Source organism: Anarhichas minor, unplaced genomic scaffold (assembly GCF_050575085.1).
Source record: "Anarhichas minor isolate MPS153535 unplaced genomic scaffold, ASM5057508v1 ptg000009l, whole genome shotgun sequence".
In the NCBI taxonomy this organism is placed as follows: domain Eukaryota; kingdom Metazoa; phylum Chordata; class Actinopteri; order Perciformes; family Anarhichadidae; genus Anarhichas; species Anarhichas minor.
Window position 1 is genome coordinate 5,957,306 of NW_027466455.1, and position 23,021 is coordinate 5,980,326.

Here is a 23,021-nt window from a genome sequence, read left to right on the forward strand (position 1 = left end):
AACAGTACAAACTACAGCAAACGTGCTGACTGAGCTAACAGTGAACCTGAGGGAGAACCGGACGGAGGGCGCGACTCTTCCTTGGCGACACTGTTGGCGTAGGAGAGCGGTGCAAAGCGGCGGTCATGAGCTATCCACTGGGTCACGCTTACATGCACTAACATGCCCTCAAAGCTATGACAACAAAGCAAGCAAAAGCTTTGATTCCAACACACACAGAGGGTGAGTGACTGCCTCCTCTGCTCAGGTAGACATTACTCCACTGTATCTATATATTAATGCTCCTTTCATAATGAAAGAAGTCAAAATGGTTTCTCTGCTGCAGTGACTATCAAAAACAGAAACAAAACGATCAACGACCAAAATCAATGAAGGAAAGAAAGAACCCGACAAGGAGCTTTCCACGATGTGGAGACACTTTTTTTAGATGGCATATGAAAATCTTGAAATACAAACATTTCCAGAAACTCAAGATGAACTGAAAATCCAAGAGGAAATGCTGCATAAGAACTGTGAACCTTGGCTAGCAATCCGTGGCTCTTTCTCTTTAGACTGACAACCAAGCTGGTGCCAAACACCAAAGCAACAAGGGATGATCACCCAAAACCTCGCCCTGACCTGAAACTACTCCTATTGCAATAATAAACCCAAGTTATAGGCAAGAAGAGAAGAATGCTAAAACAGTGTTTTTCTATGCTCATGAGGACATTTGGTCACAGTGAAAAAATTCCATGATGAATTGTTACCTCGCTGCGAGCGCTGAACTCCCAAAGAGCCGCTAATCCCCAAAACAGACCTCCAGAGTTTGCAGAGAAGCGTGGAGGGGGGTGCAGTGTGGAGAGGACGCCAGCAGCTATGGATAATGTAATAACAACCATATCATCTACAACTTCTCACATGTAAGGCTCTGTCCCCCTGTGTGGGTGGAGGGGTTAATGAAAATGTGCTTATGTAACCCTTTTTCACATAACTTCAGACCATATTCACTGGTACTGGAAGAGACTCAGCGCTGCAGTTCTGAGCTCATGTGAAGCTCCAAACCGTAATACAGCATGTTTAAGGCTCTCTCTGTGCTCTTTAGAGGACATGGCTGCTCTGTCCTTCAGATATCATGAATCTGTTATGAATACTCTCTCTTTTATGATGTTCCACTTGCATTAGCAGTAACTTAACAGAGCTCTAATATAAGGCAAAGAGAGTGAACAGTAAACCTGCTTTCATACGCACGAGGGATGCAAATGAAACAATGCAACTTTTCTTGGTGGATACCAAGAGTGGCGCAACTGTGGGGCGACTGTGGCTAAGTGGATAGCAGGGCCGTCCTTCAATCAGAGGATCGGTGGTTCGATCCCCGGCTCAGGCTCCACTAGTCGCATGTCGATGTGTCCTTGAGCAAGACACTTAACCCCAAAAGTGCTCCCATAGTTGTGCCTACGGTGTAGAAATGTGATAGACTCTGAATTGTAAGTCGCTTTGGATAAAAGCGTCTGCTAAATGACTGTAATGTAATGAGTGTAATGGATATTTAATGCTGGAATGTCGGCTCCCATTTTCACATCTTACTCTCAACGCTTCAGGTGAGTGAGCGACTCTCAAACACTCCAAACAAACCGCTGCACGCTGGCGAGAGAGGAGATTCCACCGCACACACACAGCAATTCAGGAATGAGGATAATTCTGATGGTTATGAAACTGTGACGTTGTATAACTGCGGTTATGTAACCCAGGACACTTTAACCTCACTGACATCACTGTCCTCTGCACTGTGTCACAGCTGTGGAATGGCTCACGGATTGTTATTTGATTCTGCATATTTACATGTTTCCCATAAAAACAGTAAGCTAGGGAGGGACTTGAAGAGCACTACTCTTAATCTTGACCTTACCAGACTTACTCATTAGTTTCTCGGAGATAAGTCATTGAGCATGAAAAAAACACTAATCGGTTAAGAATTCACTTAACCGTCAACTTTGAGCAAAAGGACAGACTAGTGTCTCCATCCATGGCCCTCTGTGTTCTCTACATGCTTCAACATAGCTGCACAGACAGCATTCACTACCTTTGTTGCAGATGACTCACAGATCTATGTGCCAGTAATGATCAGTGAAGAAGGCTTTTTGCATCAGCCAATCTTGTTTTAAATAATTCTGTAATCACTAAAACAAATCTGAGAACATCTGTGACGCTGCCGTGTGGTCCACAAAGTGTAAAGCAACATCATGTTCACTCTGCTGGGGGCCATGCCGCCCTATTAAGACTTTCAGAAACCTCTCTGGCACTCATCCACAACAGCTGCATATTTTACTGTCCTTTGGGCTTACACAATGATTAGGTTGAGCGTGTGACTGACAGTAGCTGGGTCGCTGTAACGCGTGAATAAAACATGTTATGGCGCCGCTGTAGACGGCAGTATTAATTCAAACTGAAAAACATCTGGTGTGATTGTCAGGGGTATCTGCGTGGGTAGGAAAGGAGATTCACCCTTTTTGAATGCACTTTGTGAATATATGGAAGAGGTATGTTCACACTAAAATTAGGTGTAAATTGCAAATCAATCACTAACAACTCAAGGCCAGCCCAAAACGCTGTGCCCACTTATCCTTTCTCTGTTAATTATTCTATGCAGATGAATGTTTTACCACGTTATTAAGGAAATAATGGAAAAGGGAGGTACTATAGCATCGCAAATTGCCTGGTGCAAGTGAGTGAGCATACACAGAAAGACACACAACACACACACACACACACACACACTACAAAAACAAGCATTTCTTCCAAAAAGTAATAAATGACAGACTTGACTGGTTAAGAGGGCAGAGGGCTCTGACAGCTCCAGATGCAGGAAAGGAGACCTGCTTTCAAAATAGCTGGTAACTAACAACCAGCCATACAAAAATATGAATAAAAAAACTCTGCAGCTCAGCAGGATTCTTTCCTGAGAGTGAAGAAGCCGTGAATAGTTTAAAAAATTGCAATTTTAGTTTTTGATGAAACTCATTTCCTGTCCCCCAGAAACAATAACACAGCAACCGTAGAGTTATTGAACTGTGAGCGAGCTGGAAAGCATCCCTCTCACTACACACATGATCATTGACTGTGTTAAGTTTGACCCAACAGAGGTATACAGGAATTCATATTTGTTATGATGTGTCTGTATTTTGTGAAACCCTACTGAGGACTCTCATAGATCATATTTGGTTGGCTGTGGCCGTGTTTCTAGTGGAGCCATTTCTTCCCACTGAGCTTTTGTAGGAAATTTGGGTTTAGAACTGTGCTTTAAGAAATTATAATAGTGTTTAATAATTCATAATTAAGAAATCATAATTAGAAGTGTCTTGGAATACATAATTAGAAGATTTATAATTGTAGAAGTGTTTTAGGATTTGTAGTTACAAGTGATTTGTAGTTAGAAGTGTATCTTAGTATTTGTAGCACCTTTAGCTCTATGCTTGTGAAACTTGTGAAGTTTTTGCCAAAAGTTGCAAAACCTTATCTTTATATAGAATGTTTATCATAGAAGTGTTAAGCCATAAAAGACAGTCATTGAATGTATTAAACTGTAAAGAGTAGCAGAGGGATAGACAGAGATTTCTAGACAGGCAATTGCAGCGGACGCAGAAGGAGCATCACCCGAGCCAGGGGGGTCCTAGCTGGCTGAGAGAGGAGGAGCCAGCTGGATTTAGCCAATAGGAACTACGGACATTATGGGATGTTTTTTGAACTATGTAAGGCGGGAGAGAAAGGACTTCCGTTCTCTTGCTCCTGTACCACTGGGTGGGTGGTAACGTTTTTTGGGGTGAGCAGGTCATATTCGGTGTAACTGTAAATAATGTACTCCACTATGCAATTGTTTTAGCATGAGAGGTATTAAATGCTTTGTTTATAATTGAAACCGGTTCTCTTTGTGTAAGAGGCTGGATTACCTGCGGTTTCCCCACAGTCTAGAGGTTCCTTGAACCTAACACTTTACTGAGCACATGCCAAAGAGATTACATCATCGTTATGTTCATTGGGATGAGATGCAGAGATGTAATTGATATAACTGTGTATGTGTGTATCAATCTGTGCAGTATAACACACACTTACACACACACATCAGCAGTATGACGATGTACATTCCGTGACAATAATAAAGTGCAGAGTAGAGTGACTTTGACAGTGTAAAAGATGAAGTACATGCATTATGGAGCGTATATGGGCTAGTGGATGACCTCCACTCAGTGTCAACCTCCAACCCCCTGCAAACACACAGGAGTCCAACTTACTGTCACAGACTCAGGCTTTGACAGAGTACCATCCCACAATGAAATACAGAGCTTTTCATATCTAAGACTTCCAGCCAAATGGGCTGCTTCCGCCTCTTCTCACCTCATTTCATCGTTATGATGGATTCTCTGGTGCTTCCTTCTTTCCCGTAAAACCGTTGACTAATTCACACATTTTCATATGAACGTGCTTATTCCCCAGATCAGACAATTCATTCACAAAATCACTTTCTAACAAACACGGGCAGAGCAAACATCCATACGCAAAGCCTGTAGAAATGAAACGGAATTGATATTACGGCATCAATCTTTACCTAATCCATTGTGTGGAAAGAGAGGCCGATTGTAATTACCTCCAACTCACTTTGCTCTAACGAGGGCCAGCATTCACATCCCTCCTTACCTTTTCTTCCTTTTTCTTCCAATTCTGCATTCTGCAGTTGAATACCAGCCACACAATACCAACGGCAATCAATTTCCCATCATACAAAAGACCTTTGGGGGCTCTCCATTTCATTTTCAAACAATGCAGTCCAAGAGCATGGCTTGAATTAAGATGTAGCACTCGGCTGTCTGCTGTACTCTGGAGATGGAGGAGCAGATCAGTGCTGGCCAAAAACTGCTAAATAAGACATTTGAAAAGAGTAACAATCCTTTTTATATCTGTTGAGTGCTCATGCTGTCCGATCACTGCTTCCGGTTCTCACTGAGGACCTGGGACAAAACCCAAGCCGGTCGATATAACTGAGCCCAAATGCGACATGACAGGATTATCAGGCCGGAGCTGGAGCAGGCTGGCTGCAGATTCAGTGTCTGCTGGCTCCATGTGCGCTCCAAATGTTGCTCAATTTTCAGGAAAGTGGGTAGAGAGCAGAATTTGGAAGCAGGGAGGACCCTGGTGTGACAGACTCTGAGCTCTCTGTGCAGCTGCCTGACTTCCTGGAAAAGGGGACATGACAGATCTTCCTCCTGCTCAGCGTCGTCTCGTTCAGGTCCTGGGAATTCTGTCCTCACCAAAGCTGCTCACTGAAGAAGTCTCCCGTCCCGTTAGCACTGCTCCAACGCTGGATGGCAAGGCTGCTCGTAACCTCGTGCAACCTTGTCTCCTATAAAACACATCTCTCTACTAACGTGCTTAGGAGGAAATGTAATTAACTCCACAGGCCAAGTCAATATGTCTGGGAACCGATCAGAGTGGCTCTGCTATCAGTCACTCAGTCATTATCACTCAACCCTGCAACAGCAAACAGGTTTTGAAGGAAACTGCCAAATCAAGTTATTCTAGCAACATCTAACTATGAAGGATCTTCTGTCTATGTGTGTGTGTGTGTGTGTGTGTGTGTGTGTGTGTGTGTGTGTGTGTGTGTGTCCTTAATGTCTCTCGGGAACCGTCCATCCGATTCACATGGGTGTATTGCTGGAGACCCAAGGACACGCAATGATGAAGTTGATGCACGACACATTCAATATTAATAAACTTTAAATAAACAAGTAGAGGTCTGTGCAGCAGCGGGGGCGGGGCTTCAAGGCTCTGCAGTCTTAATTCGAGCATGGCTCATTGACTGCAGTTCACTTTAGCTGCTGGATATACATATATTTAGGTTAAAACTGAACGCTTCCTCACTTCCTTGAAGTCAACGAGCGATGAGCAGTTATCGACAACACTGCAAGCGGCACTTCAAGGGGCCAAGCATCGGGTCGCTCTGGGACATTTGCAAGAACCACCATCGTCCCCAAAGCTCAGCGAAGGGCTTAGTGTTTGAAACAGAACCAGACGTAAATGCTTTAGGTGCCAAGAGCCCACATTGTAGAGAGAAAACTTTGCAGATGTGTTTATATATATATAAATATATATATATATATATATATATAAATATATATATATATATATATATAAATATAAATATATATATATATATATATATATAAATATATATATCTTTTTTTTTTTTTAATATATATTTATTAACGTTTGGGTTGGCAGTGAACAGCTTTCAGACACATTCCATGTGAGCATGTTCACATTTTGTTGATAAAACACAATCCAGGCGCTATTTCCTTCAAAATGTATTTTCTGATGTAAATGTGCTTTACATTGAACTATTTCTTCGGGTTTCCCCCGTGACACCCCAAACAAAGCTCATCCAAAAGTCAGTGTGGACAAAGATGAATGTGTAGGAGGGAACAGAAGAAGGTTCTTTATAAATGTGCTGCCTGTTGGTTGCTGGGCAGTCAGCACCCGTATCTTGAAGGATAGATAGATAGATACAGGAAGGTGCTAATCCCGAGGAAAGTGATCTGATTTCTGAAAGTTGTCATGGTGAATCTAACAAAGAAGTGCTTTTTAAGTGAGTGTTTGGCATTCTGGTGTGCTGGTGTCATACTCCATGTCTTTTATGAGTCACGGTTGTGTGCGCCTTGGCATCTGCTTAAAAAAAAAAAGGCACACTGCTCACTATTCAAACAAAAAATGTGCTTTGAAAACAAGTCATATCCCATTTGTGCTCCTTGAAATATCCCTAAACCCCAGCAGACTGACATCTTGCTGCTCATTGTGGAAGATGTCTCTGTATTCTAAAGAGAGCCTGATCAAAGGAGCCTCTCCTATTGGAACAGCACAGCTGTAGACTCTCCCTCCATGGCGTTCAGAAAGCCGACCCCGCTGCGATCAAAACAACACTGCCAACGGATCCACCCGTGCTCTCTTTCACTGCCGTGGTACATCTGTTAATGTCTCGCTCCCCTACCTTGCTCCACCCAAAACACTTCATTATATATAAACTGTAAATCCTTTTATCCTCTGAGCTGGCTTCACTTTCTGATTTGAATGACAGGAACATGAGCACCAGCTAAATAAATAGCTGTGATTGCGTTTAAAAGCTTAGTTTAAGACCTTGAAGGCATTCTTTATGCTATATTTAGACGTACCTAACACATCTTTCTTCTTGATTATGTTGTTGGATATATTTAGCTTCAAATAACAGCTTGCATTGCTGACTAAGTTTGAGCACAATGGCGATCAGACCCAATTCATTGCAAAAGACGCGATCCACAGTCTTTAGGAGCAATTTGGGGTTCAGTACCCCGTGGAACCTTCCACATGTGGACTGGAGGAGCCGGGGAACAAACGGACAATCTTTCCATTAGTGGACGATCTGCTCTACTTCCTGAGCCACAGTCACCAATTCTGAAAGAGTTTGACAAAAGAATCTCAGCCCCGGTCCACTTACTAGCTTGTTCCAGAGCTTTTGATGGTGTAACATGGTCTTCATCAGCAGATGATGTTCTCTCCGTTGTAATGGAAGGGTATAGGTTGAAACCTTTTGTGAATACTAGAAGCTCAGCATGAAAGTTCATGCATGAACTTGGAAACGGTACTTGTCAAGAAAAATCCAAACTAGGTGTGTAAGATAGTGTGACACGAATACTTTTCATTTTTCTTGATGTTCTTGAGTAGCATACAGGGGCTACAACTTCATTTTATTGTGCAACCCTGAACAATAACAATAGATGAACCTTGACGCTTCGGGACGTGCTATATCTTCTCAATAAAACTAGTAGCTGGAGGTTATAAAGTGCCCTCCAGAATTATTGGCACCCTTTGATAAAAATGAGCAAAACAGGCTGTGAAAAAAATTCTTTGCTGTTTATCCTCTTGGTCTTTCACTCAAAATATTCACAAAAATGTTACCTTTTCATAAACGTAAAATTATTGAAAGAAAAAAATATATATAAACAGAAAATAAGAAAATCTCTAAACAGTTGAAAATACCCATTTCCACTATCAGGGCAATAATTAAGAAGTTTAAAGTGACGGGAGATGTTAAGAATCAGCCTGGAAGAGGACGTGTGTGTACATTGACCCCACGCACCGTGAGGAGGATGGTTCGACTGGCAAAAGAATCTCCAAGGATCACAGCTGGAGAACTGCAGAGTCTTAGGGTCAGAAAGTCTCCAAAAGTACCATCAGACCCACCTACATCACCACAAGTTGTTTGGGAGGTTTGCCAGAAAAAAGCCTCTGCTGTCAATCAACAACAAACTAAAGCGCCTACAGTTTGCCAAACGTCACTGGGACTTTCAATGGGACCGGGTTATATGGTCAGATGAGACCAAAATAGAGCTTTTTGGCAACAAACATCAGAGGTGGGTTTGGCGTAGACAGAAAGATAGCCACACAGAGAAACACCTCATACCCACTGTGAAGTATGGTGGTGGATCTTTGATGTTGTGGGGCTGTTTTTCTTCCAAAGGACCTGGACATCTTGTTAGGATGCATGGTATCCTGGACTCCATCAAATACCAGCAGATATTAAATGAAAACCTCACAGCCTCTGCCAGGAAGCTTAAAATGGGCCGTGGTTGGACCTTCCAGCAGGACAATGATCCGAAGCACACCTCAAAATCTACACAAAAATGGTTCACCGACCACAGAATACAGGTTTTGCCATGGCCATCACAGTCCCCCGACCTAAACCCCATAGAACATCTGTGGGATGAGCTGAAGACGAGAGTCCACAAGCGTCGACCTCGGGATCTGAAGGAGAGATTCTGCATGGAGGAATGGTCTCAGATCCAGTGCCATGTGTTCACCAACCTCATCACGCATTATAGGAGAAGACTCAGAGCTGTTAACTTGGCAAAGGGAGGCTGCACAAAATATTACATGAAGGGGTTCCAATAATTGTGGCACATATATTTTTGAGAAAAATATTTGTTTCAGGATAAGAATTTAATGTTTCTTTCAATTATGTTACTTCAGTTGAAGGTTAGATTTTTGTGAATATTTTGAATGAAAGATCATGAGGATAAACAATAAAGACATTTTTTCACAGCCTGATTTGCTCATTTTTATCAAAGGGTGCCAATAATTCTGGAGGGCACTGTATATACTGTGTATATATATATATATATATATATACACACTGTGGTTTTATATCTTCTGTAAATCCCTTATTATTAATGCAGTTATATGTGAGAAACGGTGTGTTCAGTCTTCATTACGCTACTAAATCTACCTGGACCTTTGTTGAGGAGATTTTAGTTTGCCGTAATGTTGACAGGATGATCAATAAATGATGATGTAACTGTCTAGAGAGGCGTTCGCAAATGTTCTCATGTAAATGCTGTTGCACTGAAGGAAACAGGCCACCAATTGATAATATGTTGTCTCATAAAGGACGGGGAAGGTTCTATTGATTCATTTAGACTGCACACTCGGGAAGAGCCGCAGTATGATTACAACAGTCAATCTTATATGTCTTCAGACTGAGATCATTTCTAGAGAATTAAATTAGAGCTGAATGAAACCGTTCATCAGGTTGCTTGAGTCCCCCTCAGAAGCCCTCTGGACCCAATCGTCAGAATCCCTGATCTCTTTAAGAGCATCTCTTCTGAGAATCAGACCCTCCAGCAAGATGTGAACAAGCACGAGGGATTTAGAAGATATCATCTCCATGTTTAAAGAAACATTAGAGGAGGATTTTGCGATGCAGCACAGGAAGCTGTGTTGTTCCTTATGACTGCTGACCAGAACCAAGGCTGATAAGAAGGATTCAATCTTTCTTATGCATGTTGATCTGATAAACAAGCGCTGATAGATGTTTGGTGCTGGATGACAGTAAAGAGAGCGTCAAAATGAATGTCATTACTGCTGTCACACTTACTGAGGACTCTTAAATCAGTCCAAGGGCCGTGGCCTATCATGTTCATTATCAGTTTACCCACACAAAACCATAAATCACAAATGTGTGAACATATACATTAACAATTTACACAATACACAGAAGAGCATTTTGAGCCACAGTAAGATATCTTGACTACCTGGACCTTTGTGGTCTCTGGATGATGATTCCTAATGATGGTGGGGAGCCCTGACCTTTCATCTACTGCCAGCATGAGGCAGATATCTTCACTTGAAGCGTAGATCAGAATCAACTTAAGGATTCAGTTTGCTAGAAACAATCTGGATTGTATGACGTGTCACCCAAACTCATCTAAAGGTAAAACGCAGATATCATGTTCAATTTCTCACGTTTATGACAAACTCAATTTCATGAAACTCTGTTCACAATTAAGCGAGTTCCAGTCAATTTTAGATCGAGTTAGAGAAACCTATCTCTCAAGACGCTCCAATATGTACACGCAGACAAGTTAGGTGAGAGTCTTGTGATTGGTTGGCCGGCTCCGTGTGAAAGCGTCTTTCGCCAGACGGCCGTGACCCTTTCGTCCCTGCAATGTTTCTGCTTCTATTCACAGCACAGCCATACCGATATCTCCCCGACATGTTGCTCAAGGCCCTTTTACACAGAGACTCACAGAGACATGACTGAAAGAGTTCATTGATAAAAGATAAAAGCACTATATACATGTCCGAGGATTTTATAAAGATGGCAAATTGGTTTTAAATGCTTTAGAAAGTCAAATTGCTTACAGGATATTCAACCTTTGCTTGAACTGCATAATGCATTTAATACTTGACTTGTTTCTTTACAAGGCTTGTGTAAAGGTAATAAAGTAGTTTATGAATATAAGAATTAAGTTCACACTTGATATATTTTGATGTATCTTCAGTATATTTTTTGTGCGCCCTCTGGAGTTCTGCAGAATACGATGATCAGCACGTCGAGCATAACAGTGCGTGGTAATTAAAAACTGCAGCCTGTAAGAGCAGAACGTTAAGACTTAGGTTGAAAAGTAAACTGTCAGTTTCATTTGTGCATCTGGCCACCGGCGTCATGTGTTGGAGTCCAGATGGAGGCTTAGTGGAGACGCTTTGTCAATTCATTGCTCAACAATAGTCATGTGTGGAAGGAACCAGATGTACACTGGGGATGAGCAGATCCAGCATCGCTTCACATCTCATTGTCTATCAGGAAGCAAAACAAACAGTTTCAGCACAGCTGTGTCTCCAGCAGTCCTCGAAGGGCACTGGGGGTCAGTTCCATTTGGATTCATTAAATGCAGTGTGTCCATGCAATACAAATGTGAGGCTTGGAGAGACGTGTGTATTGTACACTACTGCAGTCTCAGGGACATTCAGGCTCTGCAATCAGACCGAGGAACAGAAAGTAGCAGTCGTACATCGTTACCGTGATCGTCTGTGGAATCTTTTTACCCATCGACTTTGCATCTTTCATGCCAGGAGATCACTGCTATGCTGCGTTAGTATTTGGATCAGCTGTCAATCAAACCGTGCACGCAGTACTGTGATACCTTTCATCTTCTGTCTGAGTTTGTTTTGTTAGTGGCACACTCTTCTCTTTTTGATGGCGGACATTTTGCTTTGTAACAAGTCAAAATATCTGCAGCGAGAGATGTTTCTCCTGGCTCAACGTGAGGAGAAGGTGGTACCTCGACAGTGACAGCGCCGATACTCGTAGAGGATATCAGATCGTTACGTTTGCATCTGGAAATATGGCTTCATTTATAACAAAAGAGGGTCTGCTTGTACAAGAAAATATTTACACACCACCTCACCTGTCCCCCAAAGCTGATGGTTATTCAAATGGGACGTGAATATTTAAAATGTAAGGTATTCTGGGTTAAGGTGATTAGTAAATGTAATGTGATTCATAGTTGTAACAGCAATGCGGTGGTTTTGAGTCAACTCTATGAGCAATAAAATATATATGGACATTTGTTTTTCTCTTTTACTCTTTTATTATTTCAAAGTGTTTTACCTCTTAAATATAAGTGTGTGTTTGTGTGGACAGTGTGTCTCCCACAGCTCCTCACAATTCAGTCCTTTCACACATTAATATCAAATAGATATTAGAGATAAATGATGAGCTGTTTACACTATAAGCAGCTTATATTACATCATTAAAACTACTAATCACAAGATTAAATAAAAATATGATCTTATCATTTGAATTGTGTGTTTTTATACAGAAAGAAAACACTACAAATGACTTGAACAAAGTCAAAGGATAACATTTAGAATTATTGATGTTTACACTGAATTATTTTTGGATCCTTGTAGACCAGCTACTATAATAAAACAACTGTTGATATGGATCATCAATGATCGGCAATTAGTATCCGTGATACGATCCCAACCGTGAGCTTTATGATCCGTTTCACCACTAGTGTCCATATGTGCAGCTTTAAGGTTCAGTTTAAGTTTGGAAATAGCTTATTAAGGTTTGACTAGATATAACCAATGCCCCCCCCCCCCCCCAGGTCAGTACTATGACAAAGAATGTACTTAAAGTCAATAATGTGTAAAATCATGAAACACACATTTTAAATTGGATATTGTGCAAGTGAATTAACCTTCTACTGCAGAGCTGTGGCTGTTCATAATAGGACGCTCATACAATCTTGATATTTCCTCAGGCAATATTGGATACATTCACAATAATCAGTTATCTGCTGCGTTATTAAATCTAAAGCAGGGTTTGCACAGTGGAGAGCTGTGTTGAAGGTTCGTCAAAATGTTGAAATAGTCTGCCTGACATGAGCAGCACATGAATGACCATTTGTAAAACACAATCTGGGGCTTTGAAGTGCAGCAGAGATGTAACTCCAGCTCTCTGCCACCCCCACACAGCCGGCATTGTTGTGCTGTAACGTTTCAAATGAAGACGGACAGCTTGGATTGGTGAGCAGAGATTTAGCATGCTTTTTACAAATGCAAACATCGGGACAATATCTGGAATAAGGAGTAAAAAAAATGTAATTTAAAAACGCAATTTTCTCACATTCCTGACCCTGACGCATGTCCTGGGATGACCCTGAGAGAAAGAGGAAGGGGGGCTCGCTGTGACACTTCCACGCCTTTGCTGTTCTCTGAGGAGCCGGCTTTGTGCACGGGGACGTTGTCATGTTGAAACAGGAAATGACCAAATATGGCAGAGCACACATAGAATATCATTATATGCTGTAGCATTACAATCTGAACTGAGGGGCCTCGACCACACCATGAAAAAGAGACCAAACCCAAAGTCCACAGGGACATATGGACGTCTCTGTTTGAATTATTAAAACACTGGTTCACTCAAATTACAACAAAACTGTAATTACTGCATTACTCTGGATAATCCGCAGAACGTGCCGTCACTGGTTTCATAGCAACTATTGCTGCAGAATCTTTAGATTTGATCACCACAAATGAAATCAATTCATCTCCATTGTACATGGGTGGAGATGAATATCTCACAACCTGGACTAACATTTAATACCCCGAGAGGTAAATGAGAAAACATGTTTTGTAATTTAGGGGAACTAACCCTTTAATGCATGAATAGATAGCAAACAGAGGATGCAGCTGATGAAATACAAGAGAAACGAGTGAGTTTCTGCTGACTTCTGCAATCTGTGAGTCTCAGCGTGCGTCTTCTCATACCGTCGTAAATGTTGTGACAGCAGATGTCTGTACTTTCACACAGGAAACACATCTGCTGGCTGTTTGTGGCTGATAAACACTGACAGAAATACTGCAGCAGTCAAATTCATGTAAACAAAGCAATTTCAAATCTTGCTTCAGGTTGTATGTGAACACGTTAGGAGTCCCCGTGCAGGCCTGTAGCTTCCATTGAGGTCAGCTCCTCTGTCTTCTCTCTGGCTCTTTGTATTTTTTAGAGGAGCATGGAGGAGTTTATATTCTATTGTTAAAAAATGCAAATGTTTTATCACTGGCAGGGTGGAGATTTAAAAACCACATCTCAGCATTATCTTGGAAAATGAAAGGATGCTTTTCTTTCTGGGTCTGTAGTTTCCTAATCATGTCTCGATTCTTTTCTGTTTCATCTGCTACTGACTGCAGGGAAATAGGAGGAGTTTAGTTAGTTGTGTTGAGTTTATAATGAGATGTTCGGAGGAATTTCTCTCCTTCATTTAATTCATATTTGCAGAAAATATAATTGAGCGTGTGGATTAGGGTGGGGGGGCACTTTGACCATGACAGTATTGAGGTTCATTCATTGCCATTGTTCCACACAGGGTTGCACAACCAAATGCAGCTGTAGTCCCTTTATGCTACAGAAGAAAAGCAAAGAACAAGAGCCAGCTCTCTGTGAGATTTAGGCCCAACAGTCTCTGGTCTACTGTTGCATTCTGGTTCATTCATTCCACTTTAGTAAGACCGGCTGGGTAGCAGAACGACTCCAGCTCCAAGCTGCCCAGCTGTTATAGTCTTCCCTCTCTTCCTCGGTGGTGCTTGGTCCGGCTGGTCTGGCTGGCTAGTTGGAAGATAAACCCAATCCCCGGCTTCCTTTTCCGATGTTGATGAGTCTGTCTATGTCACAGGACACACTTGCTCCGGTAACAAAGCGAAGTTCATGGGAGCTACCTGTTGCCGTTTCTCCATGCGCTGCACCACCGATGTATAAATGCTTTGGCAGACGCTGTACTATCAGGAAATAAGCTTAAATCCAAACGTGTACAAAGATATCAGCACTAAGAATCAATTCAAATGTATCGCTCTGAGGTGAAACCCTAACCGTGGCAAAAATACAGATAGCAGCTTATTGCTGACTTCGCCCAATGCACACACAAGCAGAAAGGCAGGGGAGCGTACACATGCCAGATGTACACAAAGGAAGAGGGAGGGGAAGAGCAGAGCGTGGAGCAGCTCCTTTCTGTCAGGACAAAGAGATGAGCAGCAAACATGTCATCTGCTTCTGTCTACATGTTGATAAGCCTGCTTTTGTTTTCACGACAGCATGTTTGTACATCGGGAAGATAAAACCACTAAAAAACAAGCAAGTGTCAGTCTCTCTTTGCAGCCTGAATACAGATTTGAGATTCAATGGAAAGAATCATGAAAAACAAGAAAAGATATATTTGGACCAAAAAACATTGATAAATATCTTTAAAGTTTATATTTGTTCAGTCATTCTGGAACAAAACCACTTTCTCGTCTCCGTGCTCCATCTCATCAACATGTAGTGGAGGTCCAGAGGAACATGAGCTGTGGGATGTCCAGAAACACAGCAGCACTGTGGAGACGTTTGTGTCTCTTCCCTTCAGCCCAGCGGTTCACAGGACAGCACTGCTGAGACAGCTCTGCTTCTGTCTTTGTTCAAAGAAAGAAAAGGCACGATGGGGAGGCAGGGACGCTTCAACTTCTGCTGATTTTGTAAAACAGTGTCGTCTGCACGCCACCAGCACAATAAAGCCTTTGATCTTCTTCACAAAACGCTTTCATTAACTGTTAATCTGTCAATCTTCCGACCAACACTACACAGTGATTCATTTCAGCGAGGCCAGGCCACGGTGCTGATGGGCAGCGTGTGGACGCTTTAGCTCTACTGTTTACCTGCTGATCGCTGCAGCGGAGGATGAGACGACGGCCGCTCTGATAACTTGCCGGAGGCGTAAAAACCTTCCTCAAAGTATTCTAAAGCGCTAAAGTGTTTTGGTGGTGTGATTATGCATACAAGGCGAGGTATGATGATTTTGCCCAGACTTTTGTCGTTAATTGGGTATATAATATGTGTGGAGGATTAATTATATTTGTTTATGAAAAGTGCATTCTACGACACGCTGTACGCTAAACTTTTCTAAAAAGACCCCCGTGGGGGGCTCTAGGTACCAGAAGGAGATCCCCATTAACGTCCCTTTGCCGATCATTGATGATCCATACTGGCAGATACAGATCCCTTTGTTGGTTGATTACAGCAGCTGGTCCGACATCAGCTCTAGATTCCACATCCATGACGGCTTAGGGCTAAATAGCATAATGATGAGTCATGGAGACATGTTTCCAAGTTACTCCAGGAATTCCACACTTATTTGGTCATGAAAAGGGAGAAAGGAAAAGTGATGACTGAACGGAAACATCAAACTATGTACAAATACAGAGCACAGATGAACAAATGTCTGCTAGAACAGACATGGCTGTCTAAGCATTTGCCAATGGACCACTTCTATCACAACAGACAGCGAATAAAAGACGACCATCTGGTCCATACGACCAGAGAAATGATCTTGTGTTTACAGAATGAGTTGACATAAATAATGATCTGATTTCACTAATCACTCAGACCACCAACCACCAACCAGCTGATGGTTTACTTCATCACAACCATTTCAAAAGGATGCAGAGCAACTGAATGAGTGATTATCACGTCACTGGTCACAGAGGGGATCCTTGGGCCATAGTGGACACTACTATCTCTGACCTTATCTCAACTCAACTCGTTTTCATACAGTGAGGTACAGTGAGTAAATGTTTGTGGTGGAATGACCGAGGTGAGAAACAGTATGTCATATACAGGATGCAGCTTCACTTCACAGCCACATATTTAGAATGACTGCATGAGGCTTAACAGCAAAGTGCACTGTGGTGAGTTGTGGCCAAAAACATAAATATTGAAAAAAATAAATATAGGCCAGGGATTACTATCAAAACCCTGATAATTGATTGGTGAACTGATCAATAATGTCTCATGGAAGCCTTTAGCTTTAATTGATTCAAAGGAAACAACTTCTTTCTTAGATGTGAATTAGCTGGGCTTCAATGGGCAGCTTTCTGAGACCATATCAGGTGAATCCTAGTGGGTATCATCAGTGTAATGTGCATGCAAATGCTCCTTTGCATAAATGCAAGGCACCCCCACACACACACACACACACACACACACACACACACACACGCAGCGTCTGCACCAGGTGTGGATCCATGTGTGTGCACTCCTTAATCTCCGGGCTGAATGTCATCTCCATCTCCAGCGCGCTGGTGAGGTGAGAGATGATCTAATCACCAGGGAGACGGAAAGTAGAGGTGCGGGGGGGCGGGAACATGGCGCAGAGCTCTGAGCACACAGAGAGATGAAAAACGAGGCTGAGGAGGACAGAGGCCGCGGCCAGTCTTTGAACTCCCCCGACAAATAATTGAAGGACAAGAGACGGAGTATAAAGCTACAACAACAAATGGTGATGGATGGAGCCTCTGACACTGAGCAGCTTCCTCTGTGTATGAGAGGAGAGGAGGTGAAAGGTGAACAGATGTCCCCTTAATGACTCTGTCACACCTTTCTGATCATTTCCTTTCTGGACATGCAATTAGTCAAATCAACCCCCTACTGGTGAGTCGGGGTGGAGTCTCCCAGCTAGCTATATCTGTCAAAGAATCCATGAGCAATCCCAATGACATGGCACATAACCTCAACGGTCAGCGTGGTCTCACCTTTCAGGCCGTGCAGTCGGCGAACATGGGCAGATGACGAGATCTACATCCAGCAGACCATCCGCTATGTGGACGCACTATTTAGGTTACGGACGTGTGTCACTGTAGGCCGACTGTGTCAATCTCTGTCACACAGTGCGAAAAAAGAAAAACACGATGCATTCGAATACTGAAGCTTTGAAGCATTTGGATCACTGGCCTGGCCGATTATCAGCCATGATATTCAGTATTTCTACGATTAACTGGATTTGTATATATACTGTATATATATATATATATACACTGTAACAAATTTCTCTGTTAAATAACAGTAAAGTGCTGGCAGCAGAGACGCCAGCTCTTTACTGTTATTCTACAGTACTCATACCGTGAAATGGCATAACAGCATAGTACTGTAAAAGTAGAATACAGTATATTTCTGTATTTTTTCAATCTACAGTATAATACTGGCAGCAGAGACGCCAGCAATGTACTGTAATTCTACAGTATTCATACCGTGAAATACTTAACAGCCTATTACTGTAAAATTATAATACAGTGTGTTTCTGTATTTTTTTCAATTTACAGTAAAATGCTGGCAGCAGAGACGCCAGGAACATACTGTAATTCTACAGTAGTCATACTGTTGAAATATTTCAGTCTATTACAGTAAAAATGCAGTATTTTTCAGTGATTATTTGAAGTAACATTCTGATTAAGGAGTTATATTACTTTAAATTCTCAGTGTTTACTGTATACTGGCAACATTGATAATACAATAACTCAATTTAACAGCTTAGAATATCTAAAATATCAAATATCAAAGCAGATGATAAACATCACAGCCTCAGTCTGCCCTCAGTAATAGTAGTTACAGGATGTAACTTCAGCTGTATGGGAACTGCAGGGGAGATGTGACCAGATGCACTAAAGTAGAGGTCTAACAGTGCACAAGATAGGAGTCTTACTTCTACTGCAAATCTTTTGGTTCCAAATATGGGAACAAATGATTTCATTGGTTGCAAACGGGGGCGCACAGTCATGATGCAAATGTGACAGCCCTAGAAATATGCCTCAGCCTCATAGGTTTCTGTAATTGTTTTGTAAAACAAGAAAGATGAACCCCCCCGACTGTTTCCAGCATGTGAGGTAGTCACATGTACTACTCACTGTACTTCTCTCCTGTACTGATGCTAATCCTCCTCTAACGCTGACACCAGACCGTCGAGCATCAATACCCACTCGTTAGCGTGCCAGTTAGCGCCAGCACTGCTATGCAGATGAAAGCGTGGGTCTGAATCGTTCTATGTGGTTAGTTTTCTCAGCAGGGCTCCACTTCCCCATCATCATGAGCATTAAGATGCACGAGAGGCAGTCAGACGCCTACAGTGATCACCGTCAATTACACGGTGCCCGTTGGGGGAGCCGGCCGGAGCCTGTTGGTGGATCACCAACAGGAAGATGAGGATGAACTGACAAAGGCCTGATGCGCTGCCATAGTTACATGCTTTCAGGTTTGTGCTCCGACCCATAGCTCCAGTCATTTCACTGTCAACTTAGAGGGCCAGTGTGTTGGATTTAGGGGGATCTATTGGTAATAATATTCATTATTTCATTCCCTTAAAATGAGCCCTTCATATCTACATAGGGAGCAGGTCCACTTCACAGAGTTCGCCGTGTTGCACCGTCACGTTTCTGGAGAAGAGACCGTTATTCAAACTCACCAGGACAAACGTTCCTCCCGTCAGTGCTCCTTCAGAGGCTCCGCCCCCCCAAAACCCATGGAGCAACAGTAGCCCACCAACTACTGAGCTATACGGTGGAATCTGGAGCAGCTACTGCCCGTAGTAGCCTCAATGTGTATATAATAGAACATGAGCACACAAACACAGGAGTAAAAACTACAGCCCATCGCTGCAAAAACCCTGCAAAACTGTCCCACGAGACCAAAAGCTCATTTGCCCTCCTCTGCCTCTGATTGGCTTCTTACTAATGCGTGGATTGCCGATATGTCAGCGGTCAGGTCGGTACATATATATATGACTAATAGCAGATGGGTTGTGGGTGGATGAAGTAATACATCATTAATGGAGGACAATATTCATTACAATCATGAAAATGGGAACATAGCAGAAAGCAGAGCTGAGAGATGCTGAGCACATTTACGCATTAAGAACAGCAGCGTCACTAAAAGTGTAGTTTTTTCCTCTGTCAAGTTCATAACTACAGTTAGTTTTGCAGCTGAAATGTCCCATAATATCTGCTGCAGTGACATGACTGCACTCGCGGACCGTGAGGAGATATGACAAATTTGTCATAAAGTGTATTGGATTAGAATCACAGACTCCACCTCTTAAGTGTGGCCCTAAAAGCCACACCAGTCATTTTTAAACATTCGTCTTTGCTTCAGCTCACTTCATTGATGGGTTCCGGTGACACGGTGAATCTGATCCACAAAAGGCCCAGACACACCAAACCAACGAAGGCCGACTGTTGCATCGCCTCCCTTCGCCTGTGTCTTGGCCAGAAAGTTTGCACTCGTCTGTATTCGTCTTTGAAAAAGGGGATAGATAGATAGATAGATAGATAGATAGATAGATAGATAGATAGATAGATAGATAGATAGATCTCCAGCAGGAGATTTTCGTAAATGTCCTGTTGTTAATCATTTTGGAATATGCTGTGCTAAGTTTAAACCGTCTGTTCTTTTGACTGCTGGTGCAACTCTGGCGAGGAACTGCTTTCCTCCTCATCATTTTTCTAAAGGGCACGGAGTGTTTAATGTGCTTGTCCTACTTGTGCGCGCATGTGCACGTAGAGTACAGTGTGTGTGTGTGTGTGTGTGTGTGTGTGTGTTAGTGCATGTGGACCAGTGAGGAGGTTGTGGATGATGAGAAGGTCTGTGGGCTGAAAATGAGGTCGGTAAAAAGCCTCCATATAAATAATAACACTCCAGAGTCAAGTGTCCCCCTCAGGATTGCAGCATGCAGAACCAGGACAGACATCATTGGTTTATCCATGAACCCAGACAGCGACTAACTAAGGGGCCGTTCACGAGTCGCTCAGAAGAACAGCTCCGCCGCGGTGCGCAAGCATTCCCTAGCATCTGTTCCTCAGGGCGCCACAGATAAAAAACAGTTGAACTTTTGGAACGCTACAGCGCGCAACACATGTCATGTGACGAGGAACAACCAATCAGAGCTGGTAGATATCTTTTCTTTCTTCCATAAATAACAGTCTACGGTAAATAAACGAAGGAGAAGTTAATCCCTTTAGTACAAGACTACCCGGAGCTTTACTACCCGTCCCACACAATGTTTTACTTGCTTCAGCCTCGCCGTAAGGACGTCACAACATCCGGTTGACAGGTCAGCGAGTCACAGATAGATCAAGCATTACAGCTACTGTGAGAGATGTATGGAGCTGGAAGTCCATTTCTCTTTGTTAAGTTTAGTCAGTGAGGTTTACTGCTAAAATCACCATCACCATCATCATCATCATCGACCATCGCAGCGCGCAGGTTTTGGTTGCTTAGTAACAGTAGCGCAACCCTCCCAAGCATCTAGGATAAACGCATTTTTAAATGCAACACATGATTGGAAGAACGATAGAAGTTCTGAGCGATGGTGTAATTACATTGTTCTATTATGGAAGCACATGTTTAGACATACAGAGTATGGATGAACCCTTTACATTTCTTTGACCCCATGGCATTTCCACATGTTAGGTCCAACCACCAGTGAGGCTGTAGCAACAGGAAACATGACTGTGTTGCCAGCTTTGTACAACACCTTTATCTTGATATGTGTAATAAGCACTGCTAGCTCTTGGGGCCACTCTTCCTGTTACTAGCAGATATATGGATGTAATCATCAACAGTTAAAGCGACTGGCCACAGGCGAGGCACTTGTAGTGTTGAGTAGCGTTTCATGTGCCAGGACCAGCGTCAGGGACACAAAGGTCAGCAGAACAGGTTGATGAGGCGTCTGACCTGAGTCGAGGTTCCGGCCTCCCTCTTGCTCCGGCTTTGAGAGAGCCACTGTGCCGTCACCGTCCTTCCCCCCCGCAGCCCTGCAGGACATAAAGCAGGACGGAGATTAACAAGAAGTAGGGCTGCGTATACGTAGACTGTAACATTGCATGAGAGGCAGGTCAACACAGACAGGTTAGACATCATCAGGGTCAACTTATTGCTCAGTGCTGTGTCAGTACGTCATTGAGGAAGAAGAAAGCAAACAGTGTTACAATCCAGAAAGAAAAGTGCACTAACCCCAGTTTTGATTTCTAAAAAGACATGAACATGGCATTACGTGCTAGCTGTTTGGAGATGTTTCCCTGCAATCCTCAGAGGTCTCAATCAGGAGCCGATGGGAGAGAACAACTAGTCTGAATATCTTACCACCTGTGGTCATCAATGTCTGGGAAATACTGACGCTATACCGATGTCAGGCCCATACTGACTCAAATAGCTGGATCTAATAGTGGATTTAATTCCTGTTTTGACCAAGTCGTTGTTGAAAAGGTTTACGCCTGGATTGTAATTCCTGTTAATTCAGAAGATTTTTTACTGGTGAATGATTTATCATTTTAATCATAAATAACAACTTGGTCAATTGAAACCTATGTATTTATTTGTTATATTTTGTTAATTAAGGCCTGATGTTGCCTCACACAAGGAATGATCCCGGTCTCTTCACAGTGAAGTATACAGCTTAACAATGAAGCTCTGCTGTCGGATCACGGCTCGATATCGGCTGGTACCCAAAGCTCAGGTATCAGTTTCAATATTGCGACTGAAAACGTTGGACCAGACGCATAAAATCATGTGTAGATTTACGACAGTAATAGTATATTATTACAGACGGAGGAATATTAAAACCTCTTGATCACGAAAAAACGAATCAAATTGTGAACATAACATTGACATATTATGACTTTCTAAGTTGATCGGGTGAACCTGTTACACTTTATATACTTTTATACATCCAGCAGCTATGGAAAAACACTGGCTGTCAGCTCATTTCCTTTAGCGCTGGTTTGGTCTCCACCAACTCCTCAGAAAGACATGTCCACCAGCTCGTCTGCTGTTTGCTGCTTTGAACTTTGAACTTAAAAACGGACACAATGAGACCGGTGCGAGTGAATAAAACAGCAAAACTAGGAAGCAGAGCTGCAGATTCAGGTAATAACTCTCACCACCTGGTAGTCCTTTGGCATTTCACATATGATCTGTCAAACTGTAATTGTTTCTGTCTTATTCTCAATTTTGAAAACCCAGTGCTCCGTGGTCTGAAGAGTGCTTGAAGTATAGTGTGTTTGAGTTCCACACATGAATACGTGGTCTCTCTGAGCACACTATTTCATGCTTCTAGTGCCTGCTGATTGAGTCACGGTTGAGTCAACAGCTCAGGAGCTGCGAGTGCAGAAACCCTTTAAAGTCAAGTCAAATCTTCCTCACACCTACACAAAGACCTATCACCAACAATCTCTCTTATCAACAGCCAATCACCATGTGCGAACGCTGTCTGTCTGTCTGTGGGACCATTTTGTCAGCGCATAGCATCACTAACTTTACATCTGAGATCAAAATATGTCACAGTCATTGGACCGTGTGTCTCCTGCTTGGTCTGAGTCAATGTGCC

The 23,021-nt window shown here is 42.6% G+C and overlaps 1 protein-coding gene across 1 annotated transcript in view; it reads right to left on the reverse strand.

The window, feature by feature from the left end:
- The window catches only part of adam19a (ADAM metallopeptidase domain 19a), a 186,145-nt gene that overhangs the window by 139,838 nt on the left and 23,286 nt on the right, over window positions 1–23,021 (reverse strand). The window contains exon 2 of the mRNA XM_076087223.1: window positions 21,371–21,450. Within this exon, the coding sequence (XP_075943338.1) occupies window positions 21,371–21,450 (80 nt within the window). The remainder of the gene's footprint in view (window positions 1–21,370; window positions 21,451–23,021) is intronic.